Here is a 25425-nt window from a genome sequence, read left to right as displayed (position 1 = left end):
GGGGGGGCTGTCGGGGCGAGCAGCCGGGTTCGAGCAGCCTGAAATCGATCCCAGACGTTACGGCTTCAGAGCATCTCTCATATATGGCTAAAGAATAATTGCCAATGCTTCGATGTAACGCTGTTCCAACCAACAGGTCCCGCCTCCCCCGGCTCACCTTTTGAGCGTGGGAGCGGCATCCCTGTTGCCATTCCTCGGCTTCATATCCAGTTCGGGGCTCTGGCTTCAAGCAGGAAAGGGCTTGAGACGTCGATAAAGACGACCATGTCCTTCTCTAACCATGGTGCCTTGTCTTTACGCCGGATCGGATCAGAAGATTTGGCGTCATGGATGTGACACATGGACAATCTTTCGCGCACGAAGGCCGGGACTTATGCTCTTTCCCAGTGATATATCGGTCAAAAACCTCCGATGAGTCTGCGAAAGACTGGGTGAATTGACACGGCGACCCGAGTGTTAACATATCTACACCACCACGTTATATTTCCGGGATCGACATATCGTCCGTGTGGAAGGGCACATACTGTCGGCAACCGGTGGCTAGTTCGGAAAGAGGACTCCATGTCGTAACCCACCGTTACATCGCTTATCGATCGATTTCCCCCAGCTTCGCAATCCAAAGTTGCATTCAAAGAGCTTGAGCAACGATGAACCTCCATGATCAACTCGAATAAGCCTTCGGTGACTATGTAGAGTATGCGTTTCGCATAGCACCATTGATGCGCTGACCATGAGACACCGGAGGGTGACTGGCAAAGTGATGAGGAGAGCTGGCGACGACAATGAGTCTGCGGAATAAGCAATTGAGGCAGAGGCAGAAGCCATTAGGGCTTTTAGGGCTCTACCGTTACGGCCCCGAAGTTCCAGCTCAGTGTTACGAGTTGGCATGATTTAATGTGAAAGGTCAAGCAAGGCGGGAGAACTGGGAGTATCATAGAAGTACGTGCTGACACGGCTCCAAGCGTCCGGGGCCGGGCCAAGAAGGAGGGAGAATGGCCATAACAGTCGGCCGCTCTCGGACGCGGATGCAAGGACGGGAGCCCGGAAGACGGAAGGCCCCACTCAACCCCTCTCCACCCCACGGCTGTCAGCTGCTCCGAACGCTGGGCCGTCGGGCAACAAACACATCATCTCGTTATCCACGAAGCCTCGCACTGACACCAACATTTCCTTACACAAACTTCGTGAGTAGTTATCCGCTGAACTAGGCGGTCGCCGTCTCAACACCCTGATACCACTTATTCTCCGAGGTATGCCAAGTCCTCAAGGTATTACTACCCGTCCTCATCATTTCGTGCCACGGCCTCCTTTGCCTCGTCTGGTTCTCATCCGCCATTTGTCAAGCCGATCTCTCAAACATATTGCAGCACTTCGTTGACGTCTAAGCCAGGCCAGACTGCCGCCATCATGTCAACCTCTCTAAACTTCACTGAGCATCATTATGCTGCCGACAACGAGCTTCAGAAGCTAGGTGTCTGGGAATTCCCCTCAAAAGCTGATAACGCGTCTGGATACTGGGTAATGTGAGTTGTCCAATGTCCTGAGAGGGTTTGACGCATCTCGCACTTCCAGTCAAGTATTGACGCATGTTGCGCTAGCTATATCCACGGCGGTGCCTGGCGTGATCCTCGGAAGACTCTTCAGGATTTCGGCACCTCCATTCGGGAAATCCTGAAGTCCAGCTCTATCCCCAAGTCCGAGGTTCGTGGCTTCATCAGCATTGACTATCGTCTCTCCCCGCATCCCCTCTACCCGCAAGACCCCGACGTCACTGCTCCTACAGAACTTCGTTCTGCTCAACATCCGGATCACCTGCGCGACACCTGGTCTGCTCTTGCATTTCTCCAGCGTGAATATCACATCGAGGACCGTTACATTCTCATCGGACACTCGGCCGGCGCTACCTTGGCACTCCAGCTACCTATGGGATCCGTTGCGCTCGGCGCAGTCCCGCCACCAAAGGTCAAGATGCCATCTGCATTCATCGGCGTCTCCGGCATATACGAACTTTCCAATTTCAATGCCCGCCATGAACATACTTACACTCAGTTCATTGCCGGTGCCTTTGGAGACGATCAGGAGTCTTGGAACAAGGTCGTCCCGGCTACCTTCTCTGGGAGCTTCAAGGATGCTTTGCCTACGAAACCGCTTATTCTTCTGGCCTGGTCAACGGAAGACTCACTGGTTGACGAGCCTGAGATCGACACAATGGCTGCTAAGCTGAGCAAGGACGGAGTGGAGTGCACAGTCGTCAAAGACCTGACCCACGACCATGACTTTGTTTGGGAAGATGGCAAGCAGATTGCCCGCCTGTTGTCGGAAGCTCTCCTTTTGTTGAGGAAAAACTAGATTTGAGGGTCGGGCGGAAACCAGTTCACTTTCTACGATCACGTTTTGCGCTTCGATTGTCAGATGGATTCTCAGGCCAGTCTACGACCCTCGCAATATACCATTTAACTTCTTTACTAGCCACATCACATTTTGATGCCTTCGTCTCGAAGTGACACCCGACACCCGCCTCTCCACTACAGTTTTGCTCTCCAAGCCTTGCCCGCTTTAGCCATCCTCGCCGCTGCCACCGTCAGAGCACCTGCAATCATCATCACACCGCCCCAGACTTGAGCCCCGAAATACTGTCCTCCAGACTTGTCGATGATGGCGCCTGCTATCGGCGGTCCAGCCAGAGTCGCAAAGCCCGAGATCGTAGCAACCATGCCGAACCGTGTTCCCATCTTCTGCGGATCGGTAGTCAGGCTGGCGGTTGAGCCTACAAACACTCCCTGCGTCGCCCCATTGGACAGGCCGTAGAAGACGCTAAAGATGTACATCCCCATTCTCGTCTTCACGCCGATCCAAGCAAATTCCATGCAGCCCAGAAGGAACATGGTCATCACGAACATGTTGATTGGGCCGACGTGGCGGTCAGCCAACCAGCCTACGACTGGCCGAATCGGGATGCCCATTCCGTTGGTAATGAGAAGCAGCGTTACCGACTCTGTCGTAGAGAACCCTATAACTTTGCGGGCGTAGGTATTAATCTGTTACGACCATTAGCACATTGCAATCATAAGAATACAGCGTCCTGTCGACTCACATAGAAGAAACCAAAGTACAGGGCCATGAAATAGAAGAAGACTCCCAGGGTGAACAAGATGTATGGTAACTCCCGGAAGGCCGACCACTCTAGCAAGGGACCAGCCTTCCTGGGTGGTAGTCTGGGTCTCAGCAGAGCAATAGCTATCGTTGCTACACCAAGCGCGACGAAAGCCGAGCACCGCACAGCCCAGGGGAAGCCGACTTGCGGGATTAGATACTGCAGAGTCGAGGGGAAGATGAGACTGCCGACTCCGGTGCCCGTAGCCGAAACAGCGAGCGCCAGAGACCGTCTCCGTTTGAAGTACGACCCGATGATGGCGACGCCTGGCATAAAGACGACGCCGAGACCCAAGCCAGTACAAATACCCTGCGCGAGCATGATCTGCCAGTACTCTGTACACAGACTCGTCATGAAGGATCCGAGCACGACAAAGGCGCAACCAACGGAGACAGCGTGTCGAGCGTACCCGGCGTCCGTTAACCGTCCGGAGACGGTGCAGACCGCGAATGTCAAAAAGATCTGCACCGAGCCGATCCAAGAGACCTGTGACGCCGGGAGGTGCAGCTTCTCGGTGTAGTAAAGCTGGTAGACGCCAAACGTTGCTGGGTAGCCCCAGGCGAGGGCGTTGAGCATGTTGCCGGCCAGGACCTGGGACCACGCCGTCCATCCGCCTTCCGGGTAGACGAGGTCGTGCTTGGCGGACCACTCGCGGACATACTCTTCGGCGGCGGCAGGGCCCACAGTCGTTTGGATCTCCTTCTCCTTCTCCGCGGCGCCGGTGGTGATTTCGCCGCTGAGGGAGTGGCTTCTTGTCGACTCTGAAGTGTCAGACATGATGCTATCTTTGAAACGAAATGTGTGATGCTGAATATGGACATCGAAACTAAAGATTTAGGAGACGACCATGGGATTAAATACATCAATGCAGATCCATCTGTCCAAGGGGCAAGAAAAAGCTTTTTTCTTTCCAGCTGGTTATATTAAATATTAGGGATATCAAGCGAGGAGGTCAAAAAAGCAAAGTCGCTCGTCGTCAAAGTGTCATAGCCCCAGGGGACGCTACTTATATTAGTAAAAAAAATATCAACCGGTCCGTCTTCCTGCATGGCACGCCCTACTAAGCACCTGCGAGGTTGATTCATTCGAGTCTCGCGTCCAATTACCCCATAATCAATGTATGACCAAGCGTCCGAGATCGCCCACAATCACCAACCCGATAACCAAGAAGTCAGAATCTCTACGGGAGAACGAACGGTGGTGGGCAGCAGGGACAGACACGGCCGGGAGCTTATTCCCAGTGCTGTGCGACCGCCGGCGCGGGAACGACGTCCTTTCCACATGAGCGGGCTTGCCCAACACGACGGCTGGGCGCATCCTTCGCACGCCTTTCACGCCCTACCGTGTTCGGACAGCAGTTCGGCGAGACGGAGTGTTAGCCGAGGAGGGAGCGTCCCCCTCCGACCGGTCCTCGAATTCAGTGCGGGTATATGTTCGGCCAGTGAGTCCCCGGGGAAGGCTTCCGAAGCGGAGACTGGGAACTTGAAGAACAAAAGTTTACTCCATTTGACCTACCGGTTGGCTTGCTTGTGCAGCTACGGCAGTATTCCTTGTGACCCGCGCGCAGACGAATGTTTTCTTCTCTCTCTCTCTCTTTCTTTCTCCCCCCTTCTCTCGTACCCGCTATTTTACCCTGTTCAGAGAGGTCCTCGCCTGGGACTCGTGGGTTGCGTGACTCGAACACACCAATGGTTGCAGTCAGATTGTGCCGGCGGGATCGTGACTAGCGACGGCGGAGTGGCACCGCCGACACCGAGGACCGTAATCGACCTGCCTCGACCAGAACTGATCTACAGTAGCATCCTTCGTCAATAGCTCTGCGGTCAGGAAGAGACAGAGAGGCACGAAAGCGGAAAAGACAAATGAAAGGCGGTTTAGTCCAGACTTTGAAGATGAGATGTGATGCGTCGGCCCTTTTTGCGACCAGGAAGTGAAGGATCAATGTCTTTGCTTGGTCCCAAGTAGGTAGTATGAGTGTGCGAATATCAGCTAGGAGTCATGCCGAAGGTACCGTATGCTAAGGTACGCAGGGACTTTCCGGTTCCTCGATTAATTTTTTTTCCGGCTGAGAACGTACCTGTACCTTATCGCCCATCTTCCATAAACCACACCGTCGAGAACTTCGTCCGACAAATGCGCAGAGGCAGGCGCACGGGTTGCCTTTGGTTCCAACTTCCCAGGTCTGCCCCCGCTCAGGAAAACGCCAACGAAAAAAAAAGAGTGGCCCCCCACTGGCGCGCCGAATCGCGGATGTGGGGCACAAACTCCCCGTCCGTTTAAACGTGCATCCATCCACCGTCTTGCCCAGTCGCATCGGGTCGCATCGAGTCGCATGGCGGCGCAAGGTATTCCCCGTCGCATCGTCGCTTCGTCGCTAACAAATTGTAATTATCAAGTGTCAAGATGCGATTTGCAAAGGCCCGATGGGAGAAGCAATAACTCTGCAGCTGAGGTCTCTTCATCTCTCCCTTTTCTCTTTCTTTTCCTTCGTACAAAGCCCCACCGGCAGGCACCCTGCGCTTCGTTCAGTCCGCTGCAAACTGCGATCCATCCCGTCGGGCGCAGATTGCGCATCACACTGATCCCACCAACCCGCCCATTGCCATTGCCGTCCAACCCGAGAAGGAAAAAAAAACAGTGTCGTCACCAATCAGTCTCAAACACAACACGCGCCGCAATCATGACCTGATGACCTTATCCCTGCGTCTTCCTTACCTTGGATCCAGAGGGGGCGGCAAAGGGGAAAAGGAAGCCCATTCGAGCCCGAAAGATACAAGCCTATCCAAGTGCTTTTCTCTTTCCTTTAGGTGCTTTTTGCCTTATCCGTACCGCGTCTTCGCTATCTGCGCCTGAGTCGCAGCAAGATTCGCGACTGCAGCACACAGGGCATCACACCTCTCATACCCCCTAGAGCACTACCACCAGTGAAACACCACTGAATCCCTCCAATCCAAGCTCGTCCTCCGCCTGCGCCCAACTCAAAACGTTTTCCATCTCCCCCCAAAAACGGTGGCAAGAAACCAGCGCATAAAGTAAACAAATAAACAAATAACAATAAACAACAACAACAAAACCCTCCCAAGACCCCAATCGAGACACGCTGCGCTCTGGCTCGACTTGCCCGCAAAAGCATGCGCGCTCAGTGCTCACACCGCCTCCCGTCTCTTTCCGTACCCTAACCATTTTCATGCAAAACCCAATCCGTAACTTCTTGGCCTCCGATTTTCCTTATCGTCTGCGCAAGTGTCGGCAAAAAGAAAATCGCTTGACACGATCGCAATTGCGCGCGCGCACGCACGCACGCACTCGGCGCGCCATGCACGCACTCAAACCCTGCATCGCACAATCTTACAACAGCACATCCGCCCGCAATTGATTGTCATCAAACATGCAGCAACATGAATTCTTCGCGGCGCGACAGACGGGACATCCCAAAAAAGTGCGGGGCAAGCTCCCAGAGCAAAGTGCGGGGTCAATTTTCGCAAAACACATAATGACGTAATCATCCGAAGAGGATAAGAGCTGTGCAGTACGGGTACCTCGCGCCTAAACCTAACCTCGCGCGCCGCAAGTACCGTGATGGAGCTTTTATGCTCGAGCTCTTGTACCCTCTTAGCGCGCGAATACCTAAAAGAGGCCATCCGCTCAGGGCAAGCCCGAGCTTTTTAGTCGCGCACACTGTGCGACTGTGCGCCTGTGCTCGCGTCTGGCAGGGCGGCTAGCGACCAAGGGTCCAGAGCCGGGCACATCAGCCACACCTTCCAATTTACACGCCCTCCCCTTCCCTGCCCGAGCCGGAACGGGATGCAACGGCGAGAACCGCGCGCTAGTACCCAAAGGGGTATAGCCCCGCACCTATCTTTCAACGACTTCCGTCCCGCTCTGTCCCCGCTCCGCACCGGAAGATGCAATGTCATCGCACCCGCATAATCCCTTCCGCGTTGTCGCATCACATCAGTCGCATCGCGCCGCATCGCGACAAACACCAGTTTACAGGACCAATATGTTTTTCTTTCGCTTTGGCTTTCACTACAGAAATGTTGCCACTAACAAAAACAGTCGTATCGTAGCTGCATCTTCTCCTGTTGCCCGCCTCCAAATAGCATCCAGAGAGGAACCAAAGAAACAGAAGCAAGCTCGCTCGCGCAGAGAAGCTTCATGTCCCTCGCACATATAGGAAAACACAAACCTCCAAGGCATGCGATCCGCCTTCCGCCCGGACAATTTGACCCTTGCGTGAGCCTTGGAACCGTCTCGCCCACCGTTGTAACCATCCTTGCCTTTTGTTCTCTTCCTCACTTGAAGCCTCCCATTTCCTTCCTCGCTTTGCAGTGACACCACGTACTTCCGCATCGCACGCGCGATTCGGGCGCGCATGCGCCCACAAGTATTTCAAGATACTCGCTTGCTTTTCTCGTCCTCCACCGCTCTCCACATCGTACAGTTGCACAACCTCGCCAAAACTGTAGCATCCTCGCCACATCTTGAGCTTCACCGGGAAAGACATGCAGGAAATAAAAGACAGCGCGTAAAGCCAGTTGGGAAAAAAAACAGATACGAGAAAAAAACACCGCTTTCCATTGAAAGAGACCACAAACGCCGAAAGGAGTGTGCGCGACTGGCCCTATCCGGCGGGCCCCAATGGAATTCACCAATGAGTCTCTACCGTTTTGCCAGTGCTGTTGGATGGTGATGGAAGGCCGTGATAGACATCCCACAATTGTAGCAGTGGTAGGCATGTCGTTTGACGATGCCGTCCGAGCGCCTAGACCAATTTCAAACAGTTTCGTCGCCAAACGCCTGGAAGCCAATAAACCTTCGTCGCCGCAAGAATAGTAGCCCAGAATTTTGCGACAGTGAGTTTTAAAGCAGACTCGCAAATTCCTTTCGAGTACTGCTGCGCAAGGCTGCGCTCACTCTATCAAGATCCAATTATTCTACCGCTTGCGCTTCTTGTTCTTATCGGCCACCGCCGCCGTCGTGGCAATTGGCGCAGCTGGCAGGAGAGTGGGCTGCGTTGGATTGACAATATCTTCCTTCTTAATAGGAACGCCCATATGTCGGCCATATCTGCCCTTGCGTCCATTGCCTTCGTCTTCGCTGATGCATTGGTCGGCATTGAGCCCGGCATCACGGCATCGCCCGCAAGGTCGTTGCCTGTCGCAGCCCTTCTTGCTCTTGCGGCATCGCTGGCAGCGAGGTTTGGCAGAAAGATCGAGCTGGTCATCTTCACCGGGGGCGCCCGAAGCGGCGGCGGCAGAGGCAATGGATGGCTTGCGCGACGGGGGTAGGGAGGCCGGCGACATAGGCCCGTTGCTGGCGGGAGCCGAAGCCGAAGCCGAAGCGGATGCCGGCGCAGAGGCCTTCTTGGGCTTGGGGATCGTAGGCCGAGGAACCTTGCTGACCTTGGAGGTCTTTGGCTTGGAGCCGCCGGGCAATTGAGTCTTGGGCTTCGCATCCGGAAGGTTGGTCTTGTTCTTCAGCACCTCGGGCTTGCCCTCGCCATTGACGACATGGCTGGCAGCCTTCTCGACTTGGACGTCATCACCATGAGTTTCGATACTAGGTTGGGGAATGAAGTGGCTCTCCGTGGTCTGGTAGATCTTGCGCATGACGCCAGCGGCATCTAGCTTTTGGCGCCGAGCGGCCGACTCCTCATCGCTCTCACTTTCACCGTCACTAGTGGCTCCCGTGGAAGATGCGGCGTCGGCACGGCCGCTGAAGGTGTCATCCAGCGTAGACGCGGAGGTGCGGCCATGAGAGATGTTTGACATTTCACCCAGGCGCATAAGCTGGATAGCAACATCCTTGTCCTCTTCTGACATGCAGCTGCCAACGGTCGGGTCTGGGGTCGGTAGAATGCCGCTCATGCCACTGAAATTGCCGGATTGTCCAGCGTATCCGATGCTACCGCGACTGTGGCGTTCAGACGACGGCGTCGCATAGTATCCACCTTGCGCATATCCATTATTGTGGCTTTGCGGGGACTGCAGCGGTATCGGGTTCGTGAAGGGATTCTGGCCCGGATGCACAAAGGGCAGAGAAGCTCGCTGAGGCTCGGCGCGGCGGGCAGGAGACACGGACGGGTTCGACGTAGCCGCTGGCATTTGAGGAGGCGCAAATAAGGGAAGTTCCTGGATGGAACAGGATGAGTACGGAGGCTCAGACTAACAAGAATTGACAGGAAAAGAACATTATCCAAGACCTGTGCGGCCAGGCAGACTTACCGAGCTTTCAAATTTGGCCCGCTTGCGACGACCTCCCTCTACGATGTTTTCAAGGCTGATTTCAGTGTTGCCGATCTGCTCTTTCATTCTGCTGGAACTAGATTCGGGAGCGCCGTCGCCGCTGCTATATCCGTTGACGCTATCACTGTAGATGTCGGTGTGGCCATTGGAGGCTGCAGTGTCAAGGTTCTTGGAAGAGCGGGATCGGCCCTTCTTGGGGTTTGTGTGGGCAGATCCGGAGCGCCGGCCGCGTCCGGCGTTGGGGGAAGGGCTGCGCCTCCGAGACGTACTCGATGAAGGCCTGGAGATTTCTTGGCCGAAGCGTGGTGGAGGCTGCAGTGGGTAACCGTTGCCCTCGAAGTATTGCTGGGCGCTCAGGGGAGGGTTGTGATATGTGGGCGCCACAAAGGGGCTAGAGGCAGAGGGGGATTCCTCAATGACTCTGACGTAGACAACCATGTTGTTGCGGAAGTTCTCATATCGGGCGATGAGGGTTATGCCATTTTCGTCCTCGAAACTGACGCCCTTTGAGCCGGTCGGGCCAGAGTACAGACCGTAAAAATTCTTGACTGTAGTGACAATAGAGTCGGTAGTATCATGAGGATATATCTGGACTCGCATGGGGAGTCGCGCTCTGTATTGCGGTGACTCTGTGAACAGGAGTTCAAATGCGACATTCTTGGGCAACACCGTCTGCCGGGGCGAGACGCTACCCTGGTTTGAGGTGGCCGCGGAACCGCTGTTGACGACGCTTGTGGGCGACATGCTCGTCATTGTGGTGTATGGTATCGACTCGATGGGTTTGAATCGGAGATTGTCGGACGAGGGAAGTTTGATGGAGATGGGTTGGTGTGCGATTGGCGGTGGCCGTAGAGTTGGCACGGGAAGGTTGGGATCCTGACCTGAGTCGGCAGGGGATGGACGGGACGAAGTAATCAACGACTAGCAAGCCGAAACTTGAGGCCGATGGGTAACGGAGTGAAATATCAATCCACCGAATGATCAAACATGGGCGTAGTATCGAGCGCCCTGGGTCGTCGTGCGGTCAGCGCCAGACGGGGGCGATCTGACCAAGGACGCTGCCGGAGCGAACGGTCGGAGAGGACGAGGGTTGAGGGAAGGACGGGTGTTTGGAGTCTAGGGCATGGACTGCAAGAGATTAGCCATGGGATGGAAATTGAGGACCGAATGGAGGAGTTTGGCGGTGTGATGGAGTGTATTGGGGGAGAGAAGAGAGGAGGAGTAGAAGTAAGGTAGGTCGAAGCAAGAGGAGGAGGAGTAGTAGGGGAGAAAGAGGAGCGGTTGAGCTAGGACTGGGTCGGGGAGCGGACGGCAAGACGTAGTAGTAGTAGCAAAGCACAGCCAGAGTGAGCGAGCCAGACGCCAGCCCAGACATCAAACCTCAACCTGGAGCCGGCGGAAGCACAGGAGAGTCGGGGACCTTGGGGATCTGGAGCGGAATGGTGCAAAGGTTTAGGAAACCTCGATCGCAAAGACCAAAGGATCTGTTCAGACTCACTCTGGAAGAATGGCAGTGGTGTTGGATGATGGTTTCTGCCGGGCAATTCGCAGGTTTGTGTGCAATGTGCATGAGAGGGAAAAAGAGGAGCCCGGTCGAGAGGTTACGATTTTGTGTCTGCGGTCCGTCAGTCAAGTCCTGTCCTGTTCAGTCCAGTCCGGTTTCCAGTTCCCAATTTCCAGGTCTGGTCAGGTCTCGAGTCTGGTTTGTCTCTGGCTGCCCTGGCTGGAGGGGGTGTGTGGTCACTCGCCTAGGCCCCGGAAAGGCAGTCGCTTCTGGCTGAAGTGCGCTCACACACACATAGTCCAGCGCATGTGCAGTGACGTTAAGGCCCTGTGGTTTAAGGTGTAGCCCTCTGTTGGGGCACCAGGAACCCCCGCAAATGCCGGCAGCCATTTGCCTGAGGGACCAACAGTGCGAGATCAACTGTGCCATCTGCTATCTCTGGGGCAGATCATAAGGTAGTTCAGGGCACCTAGTGCAGTGACTAAGGGATATCTCACCTGGAAACGGCTGAGCTCACAGGGGACAAGTACCGCTGTGGCTCATGACTAGCCCCCTACAGCACTGGACCGTCCCTCCCAACGCATCCCTCCCCCCCTTTTCGCACAATCGCCAGGTTCCTACATCAGCAGGAGGCTAGCTCGCCCCAGAGCAGGCCCTTGCCACACCCGTGGACCTCACCGCACCTTGGGTAGAGTGGGTGGCACCTGCCTTTGGACTCGCCCATCCCGTCTGGTTCCCTTGGGTCACCTCACACCCGACCTCTCACATCCCCGATCTGAGCGTGCGAAGTGAAAAGGGTACCTCCATGTCGCAGGCGCATTTGCTCTACGTCTCAACAAGACCCTTGGGCCTCTGTTTTCGAAGCTCGGTATTATCAATATCATACCCGCGAACCTCTTGGAGTCAGCTGTCGGGTTTCCAGGCGATGCCTCGCGGCCAGGAACGACGGCGATGCACCGGGGCCCAAGTCACTCATGCTTGCGCCGTCGCTGCGCGCACAACGACCACCGGCATAGGAAGAAGCGACACTGTATCCGTAGGCTCTCTTTCGCGAGCGGAAGCGGGTCCGGACAAGGGCCTGGCAGGCCGCAGACCGGGGGCTTGGTTGCATTTTTGCCATCTGGCTCTCTCTCTCTCTCTCTCTCTCTTTCTTACCTGAGAGAAAGAGAGGCAGAGGGTGCCTGTGAATGCATGCGTGTGGTAAGGCGGTCAAAGTCAAGATCTGCTGGGCCGGCCGGTCTGATCCATCAAATCTCGTCAAATGCCTATTTGCGGATATGATGGCCTCTTCGCCTAGCCGTAATTACCTCCCTCGCCCAGTTCCTCCGTCCGCCGTCCTTCTAGAAGCCTCAATCTCTGGCAGGGCACACTCGAATCCTGTTCCTCGGACAGGGGGACGGACTCAAGGGACTGACGTGCTCCATTTCGTTTTGTGCGTCCCCCGATTCATTTCGACTCACTTCAATTTACCGATACTTTTTATGTGCGGGAGCAAGTGCAGTTTACATAACGGTCAGACGGTGAGATATACATATAAATATGAACAAACACACCTCCTCCAGCACCTGGATGTTGGGTACTGGACGGCGGACAGGGAACATGACATATTGCTCCGTATTTCACTCACAAAACTCCCACATAGATACACTCACATACATATACCAGCATGCGCCCACCCCGTACCGATGACGAAGAAGCCGTCTCGTTGTGTAAGGAACATACGTTATGTATGTGTGCCTCGTACTGAATCTGACCTCACCTCACCACACCTCATTACATGGACATGCTCTCACTCATTCACCAATGGCGACTTGACTTTCACGCCTCGTGTCGGCTCAACCCAAGTCGACCCGAACTTGTTCAGATAAGGTGTGTATGCACACACTCACACACACACACACATGCACATACTTTCTATCTCTCTTAAAATGCCAGAGAAACTGACCGGGCAGTCCAACCCGCTCAAATCGGATCCGTTTTCCGCGAGCAAACAGGACCGAACAACCTTTCCTTCTCTTTCGAACCTCAGCTTTATTTCATACGGTGCCATCCACCCAGCACCTGGTCCTTCACCTCACCCAACTTTACTCTTCCAATTCGCCCAGCCATCCCTGTCCGGTCTTGGAGTCTGAGCCTTCGAAACCTCATCAATCCTGGCACACTCGCGGACCTTTTTAATCCCATTCTCATATGCTACTTGCGACCAGCCTCCCATCGAGTTGCTGCTGGACCTTTGTGCGCGCAAATCTGTAATATATCCTCTCAGATGTGCGCATATTCGTCAGTGAGGATGGCCGTGTTTTTGGCAGGTAGGTAGATACCGACGCACAATGCGCCCGCCATTGTCAGTCCTGCTTCTTCAACCCATTAAGCAACAATGTGGGATGTGCGACATCAGACCCGATCACGACTCGTCTTCCGCAGGCCTGCCCATCTAAAGGTGAAGGAAGTTGCAGTGCCTGCAGATACGTATTTCCCTCACTGTATCTCCCCCCTCATACCAAGTTCGTCGGTTCAATGGCATTTCGGCGCTTCGCAAAAGGCGCCATCCCACCCTACCCGCAACCAAAACCGGCCCAGGCCAGGGTATCGCATCAGATGGACTCGCAATCGCATGGCCGATCTTGGCGAAGAAGAACTGCCCGTGGTTTGGTCTTGTGCAGTTATCAGCTCCCGCACCTTTACTACCATGGATTGCGCTCTGCGACATGCGCTTGGTCACTCCTTTAGACAATTGAGAACCGCAATGGCCCATTATCGCGGAATCTGACTTCAACTCGCCATTCCAACTTAAATGGGGACCCATGAACCCCGTCCCTCTGTTGATCTTAGTCTCGCTGACCTACCTGGATGGCACACCACCACGTGATGACATGCTCCAACAAAAAGGCGCCAAAACTGCAAGTCCGGTATGGTGTGTGCCAGTGTTTTGGCGCCAATCCGTCCTCAACCATTGAGGTCATTTCTCCTAGGATCTTAGCTGAGGTGATAAACCTACCCAATGTCTTCGAGTTCCAAAGACAGGAGGAGCCCAAAGCACGGTACCTGCTCTACGGTCAAACACCACGAACGTGTTAGGCGGGTTGCTGACTGGCGCCATGATACCCCCGACTGACCAGCAGCGGCGGCTTGTTAGGCGGAGAATGTAGTCTTATTAGATCAAATGAAATGCGATTACTCAACCCCAACACCTCGTATGCCGCAGAGCCGTCCATACTTCATGAGCTTGCTCTTATAAGCTTCTCGCGATCGCCCGCTATCTTTTGGCAATGATGAGGGTAGGTCTCTTTCTGCGATTGCTGTCAGGACTTGGTTAGTCAGCGGTATATGGGTTGTCCAGGGAAGATTGTACAGTAGCAAGACTGTAGGACCACAGCAAGGAAACGGGTTGCGAGCCACCTTTACAATAAGCCAATGGCATTGTCGTTCGGACCAACTCGAGGCGCCACGAGTCTCGCACAGCAGGGGACCAAGAGGGACGAAAGGAAGATAGCGACCAGAGAAGATGGTCGGAGCGCGGCTGGCTCATGCATAAGGCAAGGCGGAATGTTGGCTAAGGCGGCTACCAGCATGGTAAACACCAGCGCCGGTCTGCTCGGTCTGGACTGGTTTCAACTGTCAACAGCTCACTGAACCACAGAGGGTTCACTCGGGCATCTTTTGATATTGGTGGGGAGGAGACTCCATCACTGTTTGGTTCATCAACCCCCCGTCCAGCTCGTTTCATGGTGTTGTTCGGATGGGTCCCCGTCCAGCATGGGTCGAGAAAGCAACAACCTATTTCCGTAGGTAGTCACAGATAGACGGCCGAAGGTTTTGCCAATTCAACGACGGGGGCAGACATCCGATAGTACACGGTAACGAGGCCGATTGCTGTCCAGACCTTTTGCTCTGCACAGCATGACTCCAGTGCGCCTTTGCACGGAAGTGATATGCGCACGAGGATTTCCCACCCGCGCCGACCTACCTAAGGTACCTAAGCAGCGAGGAACACGATGAGATGGTCGATCCGCAAGCGACGAACAAGCTTGGTAGATGGGGTGGCTGGGGGTTGGTTTGTAGCGTGAAGCAAGATTGGTTCAGGCCGTCATGTTACGGTTGTATGCGCTGGACGGGGGTTTCAAGTGTCAGGTCGCTGCCGAATCACCATGGAGGTACAAATAGACAACAAGAAAACTAGGCCGAGGAGATGGGCAAGGTCTTGGCCGTCGTCCCGAGTTCCCCCTCCGCTGGCCTGCTGCGTTTGCTCCAAATGCTCGACGCTTGGCTGTGCGGAATCTCCACCTCAGGTAGATGGAAAGGTGACACCGACAGCAGTGTCAGCTCCTCCCCCTCCCTCTCTCACTCGCGCTTTGCGACAGGATGGAATGGGATGGCATCAGGGACGACGGCGTGTGTGGATCGCTCGACATAGGTATCTTCTTTCGCCTGCCTGTCGAGTAGCTCTCTTCCTCTGCGGCCTGCCAGTGAGCGCAGTGCGGAGAAGTATTGATGAACTGGCACTGGGTAATGCAGGCCCAACAAAGTCCCTTTTCGCCAATCGGGGAGTTCAGAAGCCGGCCGCACTCAAAAGAACGGTGTGCGATAGCTGGCGAGAGTTTTGCGCCCAGGCTCCAGATCTCCTCGCAGGGATGAGCTATCCTTCCCGAACGCAGCTGCTGCCCTTTGTTTTGCGTTACCTCGCAGGTTGGGGCTCCACTGCCACGTCGAGGTTTGGACTGGACGGCTTTTGGGAATGGAACAGTCGATGCCTTTTGCTGGACCCTTTTTTTTTTCCTCGATGGAGATCGGGGAGGTGAGGGTGAGGAAGAGAGAGAGGCAGCGAGTCGACGTACTTCTCAGGAGCAGTCGCGGTCTGCGTGTCGGCCCAGTCGTTGCGCCCATTCAACCCGATTAACTCGTGGACCCCATCCAGTTGTGATGCTATGTGATGTTGTGCCATGCCATGCCATGCCATGTTCATCCACAAACCGCCACCAGCGCAACACTCATAAACAACACAGAACCAGCCCAACCTAGCGATATCTGCGACTCCTCTTCGATTGGTTGCTCGAGTCCATCTTTTCAATCGCGGGCTCTGCTGCCGGTTGCTTGTTTGGGATACAAACGGGTACGACCGAGCTAAGAACGGAGCTATGTGTGTTGCTGGATTCTACCGGGAGGATCGGCGCTTTCCCGCGCTTGGTGGCTTCAATGCATTTGGCGGAGACTGGAGAGAACGATAGAGCGGAGGCAGCATCAGTCAAATTCTGCGACCCTGGTGCGTCACACTCGACCTACTTACTATTCTTTTCGCATGGCTGGGTAGCTTTCGCCACGCCGCTTCTGCCCCTCCTTCAACGTTCTTCCATGGCAGTCTCTGAGGCCACGAGGGCTCGTGGAGCATCGGATGTACTGAGCTAGTCCAGATGGATTGCGAATGTGTGTGTGCGCCTGTGTGCCTGTGTGCCTATCTGAATACGATCCCGCTCACGCGCGCGCTTTCGAATCAGTTAGAGAAACGCACATACATACTCTTTTCCTCTCCCTTTTTCTATCTTAACCCATCCCTCTCCCGTCGCTGTTGCGCAGCTGGTGGTCGATGCTGCTTGCTAAGCGCGACAGTTGGAAAGGGAGTGGGAATAGGCAATGCGACGGCATAGGGTCTTCCATGACAGCTAGCGTACCGTGCGCTCATTCTGGCTTTGCACTGCCGGCGGGTATCCAGTTTTTGTGCTTGAAGTCTGCGACAGGTTGCAGGGGCCCTGTTCCGAGCCGTCGCATATGTGCTAAGCCCTGGGAGCTTTCGTATTGAGCTAGCTGTTCCCTCTCAAAATGTTACGCAATATCCGCCGATGCTCGACAATCAATGGCGGCGAGTCGCGATGGAATGGCCATGATATCCATCCGTCAAGATGAGCTGTGCGGCCCATTCCAAGACAGTTCGTCGCAAGTTGAAGGAGGGTGGTACTGTGCGACTGACGAGCCGAATGTGAGAAGAGTGCGCGTGCGAAAGAGAAATGCGCCGAATCCAGTCAGATCTAATTGCGGCGCCCTCCGTCCACTTCCAGTCGCCAGCCCTCGAGCCTTTGACCTTGTGCCTGGAAAGGAGGTCGTCCCGTCTACCGCAGCTTGCGTGGCGGGTCATCGATGAGGGGTGACAGAAAGAGAGAACTTGGTGCTCATCATGCAGAAATATTAATTGTCTGCACACATCCCAGCCGGTCCCTGAGAGCACCCTCGTTCTCCATCATGCAGCTGGAGAGGCTGACAAGAGGTATGGCCCGACTGTCCGACGAGTCGCAATTCTGTTCGTGATCAAAACAAACAAAGCATATGCTTCAGGCGCATCGCGTTGCGCCAATGCGACTGGCCAGGAACGGTTGCTCTGCAGGATGGATCTGCCCATGCCGGTCGCAAGTTGTTGGGCCAGGCGCGTATGTCCAATTCCGTCGCATTCGTCGCCAATTGCGCCAAGTTGAGCAACTTACATTGTGAGAGGGGCCCGGCGCAAATTCGTGGTACAAAGGCGCCGGGGTACCTCACGAGAAGGTTTTCGTTGATGAGTCGCAACGCTGACGATGCGGCGTCTTTGGAGGCGAGTTCCGCTGCGTAGCGGAACGTGGGACGACGAGTGAACCACGTGACTTCGTGATGAGTTGGTGTCAAACGAGGGGCGCGCTGGACGACTGCTGCATGCGGGGTAGGATCTTCAGGTTTCCGGCCATGTCGGATTATTTGACCATATGGAGTACATCAGTGGCATCTTTTTTATCTTTGGATGAGTTTTCGTGAGTCTTTGCGATTTGATGCTGTTAATATTGGGTGATGTATCTATTCGGCCGTCTACCGGAAGACGCGACGGGAGGAGAAAGATCAAAATCATCTTCCCTTTGGGGACTAGCGCTGCCATCTCGATTGCGAAAGAATGACGACAGGGGTGTGTTGTGCCGAGGATCTCCCGCAACGCCTGCCGTCTCGCGGTCGGCTTCCGGATTTCCGTTTCATACCGATGGGTGCCTTTGGAACTTGTCTACCACGGGTGTCTCCAGATCGAGTGTATTTGATCAATTGTGTTCGAATGTTGAGATGGGAGTGAATATACTTGAGGGACACGGATATTGCTAGTTTCCTCTAGTGACATGCTTGCCAATTCGTCGCAAAGCCGGGCTGGTGGGCACAAGACGAACGTGCCCTGATCACCAGTCGCAATCTCCAATCCAACCCATTCGCGCCCTCGATGCCAGCGTTGATGTCAATCCCCCGTCCCTGTCATTAATAACAGTAGAAATAGGCCAGGGAAATAATGAAGGCGTGTCAGTCTTGGGATGATGCCGACATCAGGTGACGAGTTCGCTGGCACATTCCTGTTACAGGTTATCCGGTATTTTCTGGCCCAACCTGTAATCATTTCATGCTGGGTAAGGTACCTCAGTCTTCGTCCGCAAAATGGATGCTTCTCATTCATGATCACGTGAATGATTTAGAGAGTATTCGGTCTTGATAACGGACTCTGCCTATCAGCCCTCGATTGGACGTTACTGTCAATTGCACCAGCAGCCATGCCTAGGATGTTGATCTATTTGAATTCCACGGGCTAAGATATCCTCCGAGTCTAGTGACCCTTTTCTTTTCCAGGCTTGCTGATGCTGCCAGCTAGGTGAGGTCACCTTGAAAACCCAGTGCCTACTGACTTGAATAAATGATCAAGTAAGCAGAACTCATAGATTTCTCAGAGCGAAACACTCGATTCACTTCACGTACATCTTGACTTTGATTGGCTGTTCTTACTACATGTTTCGCTTCTGCGGACGCAATCTCCATGCCCTCGGCTGCTGGTCCTCGAGCCTTTTGTCTCATCATAGCGAGGCCCAGTGGAACGAGATGATACTACTGTCATGGACTGTCGGATAATTCTAGATAGTTTCCTCAAATGATGAAGAAACCACGGTCAGAGACCACCATTACGAATGGCCCCCCCAACTGGTCAGGCGTAGAAGTGTGTACTTCAGTATCAAGAATATCACTGGGGCAGGTTAACGCAAACGGCACAGTAAGCATTGCGTCGAGACCATGAGGTCCGATGCGATACGCAATAGAGGCGGCAATTCAGGACGTCCCGTGTGAGAGATCAAGGCGTATGCCTGAGTAGAGAGAGTACAGCTCCCGGCTTGAGCCCTTATCAGTTCCAATCGCTGATATAGAAGAACATGCGACCCTTACCTATGTGACAAGGGAAGCTAGGATGGATTGCCAATTCAAACTTATCGTTAAACAACCAACTTTCATACCAAGTACCTCAAGCACTGTCGAACAGGCCACTTTCTCTCGTAGAAAACACTCTGTTTGGGCACTAGATTGAGTACACCAAGAGGCTACATTAGGTTGTTGGTCAATGATGCGAGCTAAGGTGTGCACTGGAAGTGTATATCTGAGGTTTGGTCGCGGTAGCCACGAAATCTCGTTTCGTACTCGCAAGGAATCTCGACAAGCTAAACCCAGGACCTGTTATTGCGTTGAAAAAAATGATTGAAACATGACGACGAAGGAGTGGATGTTGTGATGCGAAAGAAGCAGCCAACGCGGCTGCGGGACACTGAGATAGCGACAAAGTAAGTGACTACAAGGGATCAAGATAAGTCGTAAAATCAGGAGAGAAGGAGAAGCCTAATAATCAGAAACTCCGGCAGGACAAAGACCACGAGCGCACTAGAAGTCGAAAGACTATGCCTACCACAATCGGTGCCGTGGCGAGGACTAGCATCACCGCTCGGGGTACGATGAGTTTGTGTACCGGAAGTGGCTTCTTCGGGTAAAGCTGTTTAACAGAGCTGATAATCGGGAAAGGGGATCAACGACTTCGAGCCCCGAGGCGATACGTTTCGTACCTCCTTTTGTTCTGGGCCGCTATGGTGTGCGTTCCACGAGTCGCCCAAGGTTCTAGAGATCAACGTGGGTCGGCTGCCTTTGTGTGCTTAAGCGGGAGCCAAGTTAATGGAAAACGTCCCGGGTTTCAGTAGCACAATGGACAAAGAAGATTTGTGAGAAGCCGTTGATAAAGAGATTATCGAGCGAGGAAAAGGGGATCTTTATTGAAATGGGGTGACGGGCAGTGTATTGTCGTAGAACTTTGGCCTGAGAGGAAAGTAAGGTATCTGGTGCCAACAACACAGAATTTGAATAACAACAAGGATGGTTGTCTAGAGCGGAGTATTACTGTATCTGGGTCTCTGTGAAACGATGACAGAAAACTCGTGCCTTGCTATCGCAATGCATTGCTCAAGCAAAGTTCCCCGGATTTGCTCATGCGCATCGTTGCGCAGAGACGTGGGCTGGCCAAAACATGGAACCAGAGACAGGGACACCGGAAGGAAGCACAGGAAGTGAGCGCAGCTGGCCCCGCGGCGATGATGCCGGACCCCGCTCATCAACCGGCCAACGGATAGACTCCAACATTATCAGCCAATGATGTGGCGCGTCGGTACCGCGTCTGCTGTGCGTACCTCGGATTTCTTAGTTGTATTGACAAACACGGAAGTAAACAACCCAAAAAAGTCCACTTCACATTCTGGTCGCCCCAACCTAACCAGGCCGTTTTTGGTCATAAGCCGCCCGCCGTGGCAGTCACCATCGTGCAGCTTTTCGGCTGGGACCTTTCTTTCTTCCCATCTAGAGTTGTTTCCAAACTCTCCATCCCGTCCCCATCCTTCCTCCACTTTGGTCGTTGTCGAGGCAGCCTGGGTCTGGTTCTTATCTTCTACCAACCCGCAGAAGATAAATCGACCTTCCCTTCTTTCAAATCCCTACCCGTCGCAATCTCCCGTTCCTCGTCCATCCCTTCACTCCGACCAACCGTGCCCGAACTAATCACTCGCAATTGGGGACCACGACTCTTCACAACACTGCCAAGGGAGCCACTGTGGTGTTTACATGCTATCCGACACGCGATTATTCTCACTCCCACGATAAGCACATCATCATCCACCGCGGCTTCATAATTCTTCATTGCCCCACAAAGTTGCCGCCGCAAGCAAACAATTAGCAGCGCTAGTCATCCGCAAGACCAGCAGTCGCGATGGACGCTAGAGTAAGTCACGACCCTCCCTCGCAACGTTTACGCTCGAGTACCTACCCAAAAGGACCAACAAAGGCCGACTTTCTCGATCTATTGACTGACTTGCCTCGAACAGCCTCAGCGCCTCAGAGTCCACGCAGTTGGCAACGAGAACACCATCCCTTCGAAACACGATTCTCTTCATCAGCGACACAAGTCCACCGGTAACCTGCAAGCTATGCCTCGCAACGGCGCTCTGCAGGTTGCTGCTAAGCGAAATGCATTCGGCGACGTCAGCAACACGGCGAAGAACCTGGCCACTCTTCCCAGTGACCAGATTCCGGGCAAGGGCAAGGCTGTGGACTTCGTCTACAACAAGGAGAACGCGGTCAATGGCAAAGATGGTTTTTCAAAGGCCGCCCAACGGGCTACTGCTCTCAGCAACAAGAACGGCCCCGTCGCTGCGGAGTGGAAGCAGCCCAGGACCCAAAACAAGCAGGTTGCCAAGAGATCTTCCGCCGCTCAACTTTATGAGGCACGTCCCTCCAAGAGCAAATTCGTTGCCCAGGACCCCATTACAGAGTCGACATCTGCCAGGCAGCCTCGTCACCACAAGTCTCAGCCTCAGCTTAAGAATGAGCCTGCTGCGCATGTTCTGCGACGGACCCAAAGCAAGCTGTCCACAGCCTCTGCACACCCTGCCCCTGCTGCGCCAAATTCGAAGCCGATGGACGATGTCACGGAAGCTGCCTACGAGGACGCTGTCGAGCACATAGGCGATGAACATTACCACGGCACGTACCACAGACGCTCGCTAGACGTCACGAACAACGATCTACCCGAGGATTTCGCTTCAGCAGACGCTGCCGTTGACAAGCTTGGCTCCCTTGAGCCTCTTTCCGAATCACTGGGTGTCCCGAACCTGTCTGAGCCAGAAGAGTACTGGGATGAGGATGACGAAGAAGAACTCTACGATGATCAGGGCTACACGACTGCCCACTCTTACCGCTCCCGCGGTGACCTCACCACGGGCGGCGTAACGACTATACTCGCTCCTAAGATTACCGACAAGGTCGAGCAAGAGTTGGAGACCGCCCGGGCCATCGTCGAGAGTACCCGCACCCAGGAGGAGGTCGACGACGAGATTTGGGATGTCTGCATGGTTGCTGAGTATGGGGATGAGATTTTTGAGTACATGAGGGAACTCGAGGTTTGTATGTCCCGCCCGCCTCGATACAGGCACTTTCTAATTCGTGTGCTTCCAGATGAGAATGTTACCCGACCCTCACTACATGGACAACCAGGCCGAGATTCAATGGTCCATGCGCTCCGTCCTGATGGACTGGCTCGTTCAAGTCCACCACCGATTCAGCTTGCTGCCGGAGACGCTGTTCTTGACAGTCAATTATATCGATCGCTTCCTCTCGTACAAGGTTGTGTCAATTGGCAAGCTCCAACTTGTTGGTGCTACCGCATTGCTCGTCGCCTCTAAATACGAAGAGATCAACTGCCCGTCGCTACAGGAGATCGTCTTCATGGTGGACAACGGCTACAAGGTTGACGAAATCCTCAAGGCTGAGCGTTTCATGCTCAGCATGTTGAGCTTCGAGCTCGGCTTCCCTGGTCCGATGAGCTTCCTGCGACGCGTTAGCAAGGCGGATGACTATGACCTCGAGACGCGCACATTGGCGAAGTATTTCCTGGAGGTGACCATCATGGATGAGCGCTTCGTCGCGAGCCCTCCTAGCTTCCTTGCTGCGGCCGCACACTGCTTGTCTCGCTTGATACTGAAGAAGGGCGACTGGGTATGTTTGCTCCAACGTGATTGCTCTGCCACATCACTGACATTTAAACCCAGACTCCTGCGCATGTCCACTATTCTGGATACACTTGGGGCCAGCTCAAGAATTTGGTTACCATGATACTCGAATGCTGCTACACCCCGCGCAAGCATCACCTTGCAGTGTTTGAGAAGTACTCCGACAAGCGATACAAGCGCGCTGCTGAATATGTTGAGACGGAGATTGCCAAGGGTTTCACCCTGCCAGCGGTTCGCCAGTCCACAGGTCGCGCAACGGCCTACGACTTTGCTGAAGTCGATAGCAACGCCGGCCAACCTCATCATGCCAAAGCGATGGTCGAGCTCCAGAGCTAGTGGGACAATTGTGCTCGACCACCGATGACGCATCACGTGAGGGACTTCCCTGTGCGCCCGCGGGGTACTTGGCTTCATGCAACGACCTTTTTCTTCTCTTAGCGACGATACCTGACGCGACATTGGTTGCAACCGCGGCGACCATCATAATACCACGATTGCGAGTACAGCTGAACAACAGCTCCGACTTGAGACGCAACGACTGATCCGTCGCCGGCAACTCTTTTTAAAAAAATGTTTTGGACCGCCTGCGCGGTCTGTTGACGATAGTGCACGACTTGACGATACCATGACTGGTTTCTTACTCAGCCTTCTACTTCTTTCCGGTTGGCCCTCGTCGATTTTGTTTTGTCTTTATTACACGGCCAGGTTGTTTTGGCGTTGGAGGAAGGTTCCTCTAGAGCGCAAGGCAAACCTTATAGAAGATGGGCGTGGCTTTCAGGAGCAACATACCAGAACCGAAACCAAAAGCAAGTGCGATACGTGGAGGTGTGGTACAAATGAACAGGCACAAACTTTCAAAACTGCCTGGGAGAGGGTTCGGGACAAGGCAATAACTTGTGTATGACTTATAATTCTTTTGCAAAGGGAGGGGATTTGCATTTTCTATGTACTGTTACAGTTCAGCTAGAGGAATAGCTGAGATGGCCACAATGGCGGCGTCACGGTAGTTGGGTCAGTAAGAAGGCAATGAATATCTTGACAACATTCTTGAAGCTTGAACGAACTAGCTGCAATGGAGTCCATTGCTTGTTGACGTTGGCTGTAGCACTTGTTCATGCTGCACATTGGGATGTCGCCCGATTAACACTCCAGCTGCCCGGGTAGCTTGTCAAGCTGCCCAGCGGGTAGCAGCTATGAAAGCTTGCCCCACTCGCTTAGAGCTGGTGGCTGGTTCTCCATGTGGCACTTGCACCGTGGGGTAGCTCCGCAGTGCGCCAGGCACTTTATTGGTCGAGAGCTCAATGGACGAGGCCGCGGCGTCGGCGCGAGGTCCCTTTTCTCCTCCAGTGGATCAATGGCTGTGAGGCCACCTTGCTGGTTTCCATCAGGTTGCCGCCTCTCGGTCTGCCTCTCATTACCATCCATTGCTGAATCACCCACGCACACTTTTATTTTCCGCGCCTCCAACGTGACACCTCAGCGCAAAGACGATCTGAGTTGGATTGGGTTTGCCCCAGCCCCCCCTAGCATCTATCTCCATCCCCATCTCCTGTATACCACTTCCCTTCTCCCTCTCTACCACCACCTCCTCCTCCTGCTTCCTTCCTCCCCCACTCTAGTCAACCTTGCCTGCGATTGTTGAATTGGTCACGTCGCACCCAGTTGCTCGCCCTCGTCGCCGCTACAATGGTCCATCTGAAGTCTTCGCTCTTGGCCGTTTTGGCCCTGCCCATCGCCGGCGTGTTCGCTGCTGCGGAGGCCCCAGTACGTAATGTCCTCGGCACCTCAGGCTCATTGACATTTGTTGCTAACCAACCACAGGTCGACACCGACGCTGTTCCCCCGGCCCTCAAGGCTGACATCGAGACCACCTTCCCCGATGCCGATATCTTTGGTGTGAAGATCGTCAACGGTCACCCCACCAAGGCCTTGATTGAATTCACCAACAATGAAGATGCGCCAATTCAGGTCGCCATAGTCGGCGGCACCCTGTCCTCCACTCAGGAGCTTCCCGAGGACTCCCTCCCCAGTGACAGCATCATCCGCAACCTGACCGCTGCGCGCTACGACCTGACCATTGAGGCTGGCGACAAGAAGGCTGTTCCCTACTCCTTTGCTCTCGACGCCAACCCTCAGGATGTTCTCCTTCAGCTTATTGCTGTTGTGAGCAATTCCAAGGGTGACGTCTTCCAGGTCCAGGCTTACAACTCCACCGCCGCCATCGTCGAGCCTCCCACCAGCATCTTCGACCCCCAGATGTGAGTTCTAAACCACTGCGGAGCCATTGAGGCATGGCGACAATCGCTGACATTCTCTGTAGCATTTTCCTCTACCTCTTCCTCTCTGGTGCCTTCGCTGGCACTCTCTACTTCGTCTATAAGACTTGGATCGAGGCGCTGTTCCCCCAGGCCAAGAAGGCCAAGTCTTCCAAGAAGGCCCGCACTGTCAGTGTCACCGTGCCTCTGGCTGAGGCTGACACTGCTGGCGTTGCCTCCTCGACTGGCAAGAGCTATGATGAGAGCTGGATCCCCGACCACCACATCAACAAGCCTGTTGCCAAGCGCGTCAAGAGCGGTGCTAGTGGCAAGCTCAAGAAGGGCTCTGAGTAGAGCAATAGCACCTCTACAAAGCGGGCCGCGTAAAGGTGTAGACACGCTTGATAAAACA

At 54.2% G+C, this 25425-nt stretch overlaps 5 protein-coding genes across 5 annotated transcripts; 3 read left to right on the top strand and 2 right to left on the bottom strand.

Annotated features, from left to right (window-relative positions):
- Nucleotides 1–1407: 1407 nt before the first annotated feature.
- Nucleotides 1408–2349, top strand: CORC01_11532 (uncharacterized protein; the record flags this gene model as incomplete). Its single annotated transcript, XM_022623156.1, has 2 exons — nucleotides 1408–1523; nucleotides 1599–2349. 2 exons carry the CDS (start codon nucleotides 1408–1410, stop codon nucleotides 2347–2349), a joined length of 867 nt encoding a protein of 288 aa, XP_022470381.1.
- A 176-nt stretch (nucleotides 2350–2525) lies between these two features.
- Nucleotides 2526–3931, bottom strand: CORC01_11531 (major facilitator superfamily transporter; the record flags this gene model as incomplete). Its single annotated transcript, XM_022623155.1, has 2 exons — nucleotides 2526–3038; nucleotides 3095–3931. 2 exons carry the CDS (start codon nucleotides 3929–3931, stop codon nucleotides 2526–2528), a joined length of 1350 nt encoding a protein of 449 aa, XP_022470380.1.
- A 4160-nt stretch (nucleotides 3932–8091) lies between these two features.
- Nucleotides 8092–10155, bottom strand: CORC01_11530 (uncharacterized protein; the record flags this gene model as incomplete). The annotated part of the gene is made up of 2 exons (XM_022623154.1): nucleotides 8092–9288; nucleotides 9382–10155. 2 exons carry the CDS (start codon nucleotides 10153–10155, stop codon nucleotides 8092–8094), a joined length of 1971 nt encoding a protein of 656 aa, XP_022470379.1.
- A 10805-nt stretch (nucleotides 10156–20960) lies between these two features.
- CORC01_11529 (cyclin domain-containing protein) lies at nucleotides 20961–23094 on the top strand (the record flags this gene model as incomplete). Its single annotated transcript, XM_022623153.1, has 4 exons — nucleotides 20961–20972; nucleotides 21076–22149; nucleotides 22205–22744; nucleotides 22798–23094. The coding sequence occupies 4 exons, from the start codon at nucleotides 20961–20963 to the stop codon at nucleotides 23092–23094; spliced, it is 1923 nt and encodes a 640-aa protein (XP_022470378.1).
- A 1251-nt stretch (nucleotides 23095–24345) lies between these two features.
- On the top strand, nucleotides 24346–25367 carry CORC01_11528 (signal sequence receptor alpha chain; the record flags this gene model as incomplete). Its single annotated transcript, XM_022623152.1, has 3 exons — nucleotides 24346–24522; nucleotides 24580–25016; nucleotides 25079–25367. Coding segments are annotated over 3 exons (903 nt in total), but the record flags the coding sequence as incomplete, so codon positions are not given.
- Between the last annotated feature and the right edge of the window lie 58 nt (nucleotides 25368–25425).

This window comes from Colletotrichum orchidophilum (genome assembly GCF_001831195.1).
Source record: "Colletotrichum orchidophilum strain IMI 309357 chromosome Unknown Scaffold_126.1, whole genome shotgun sequence".
In the NCBI taxonomy this organism is placed as follows: domain Eukaryota; kingdom Fungi; phylum Ascomycota; class Sordariomycetes; order Glomerellales; family Glomerellaceae; genus Colletotrichum; species Colletotrichum orchidophilum.
Note: the sequence above shows the minus strand (reverse complement) of the source record. Positions and strands in the feature narration are given on the sequence as shown.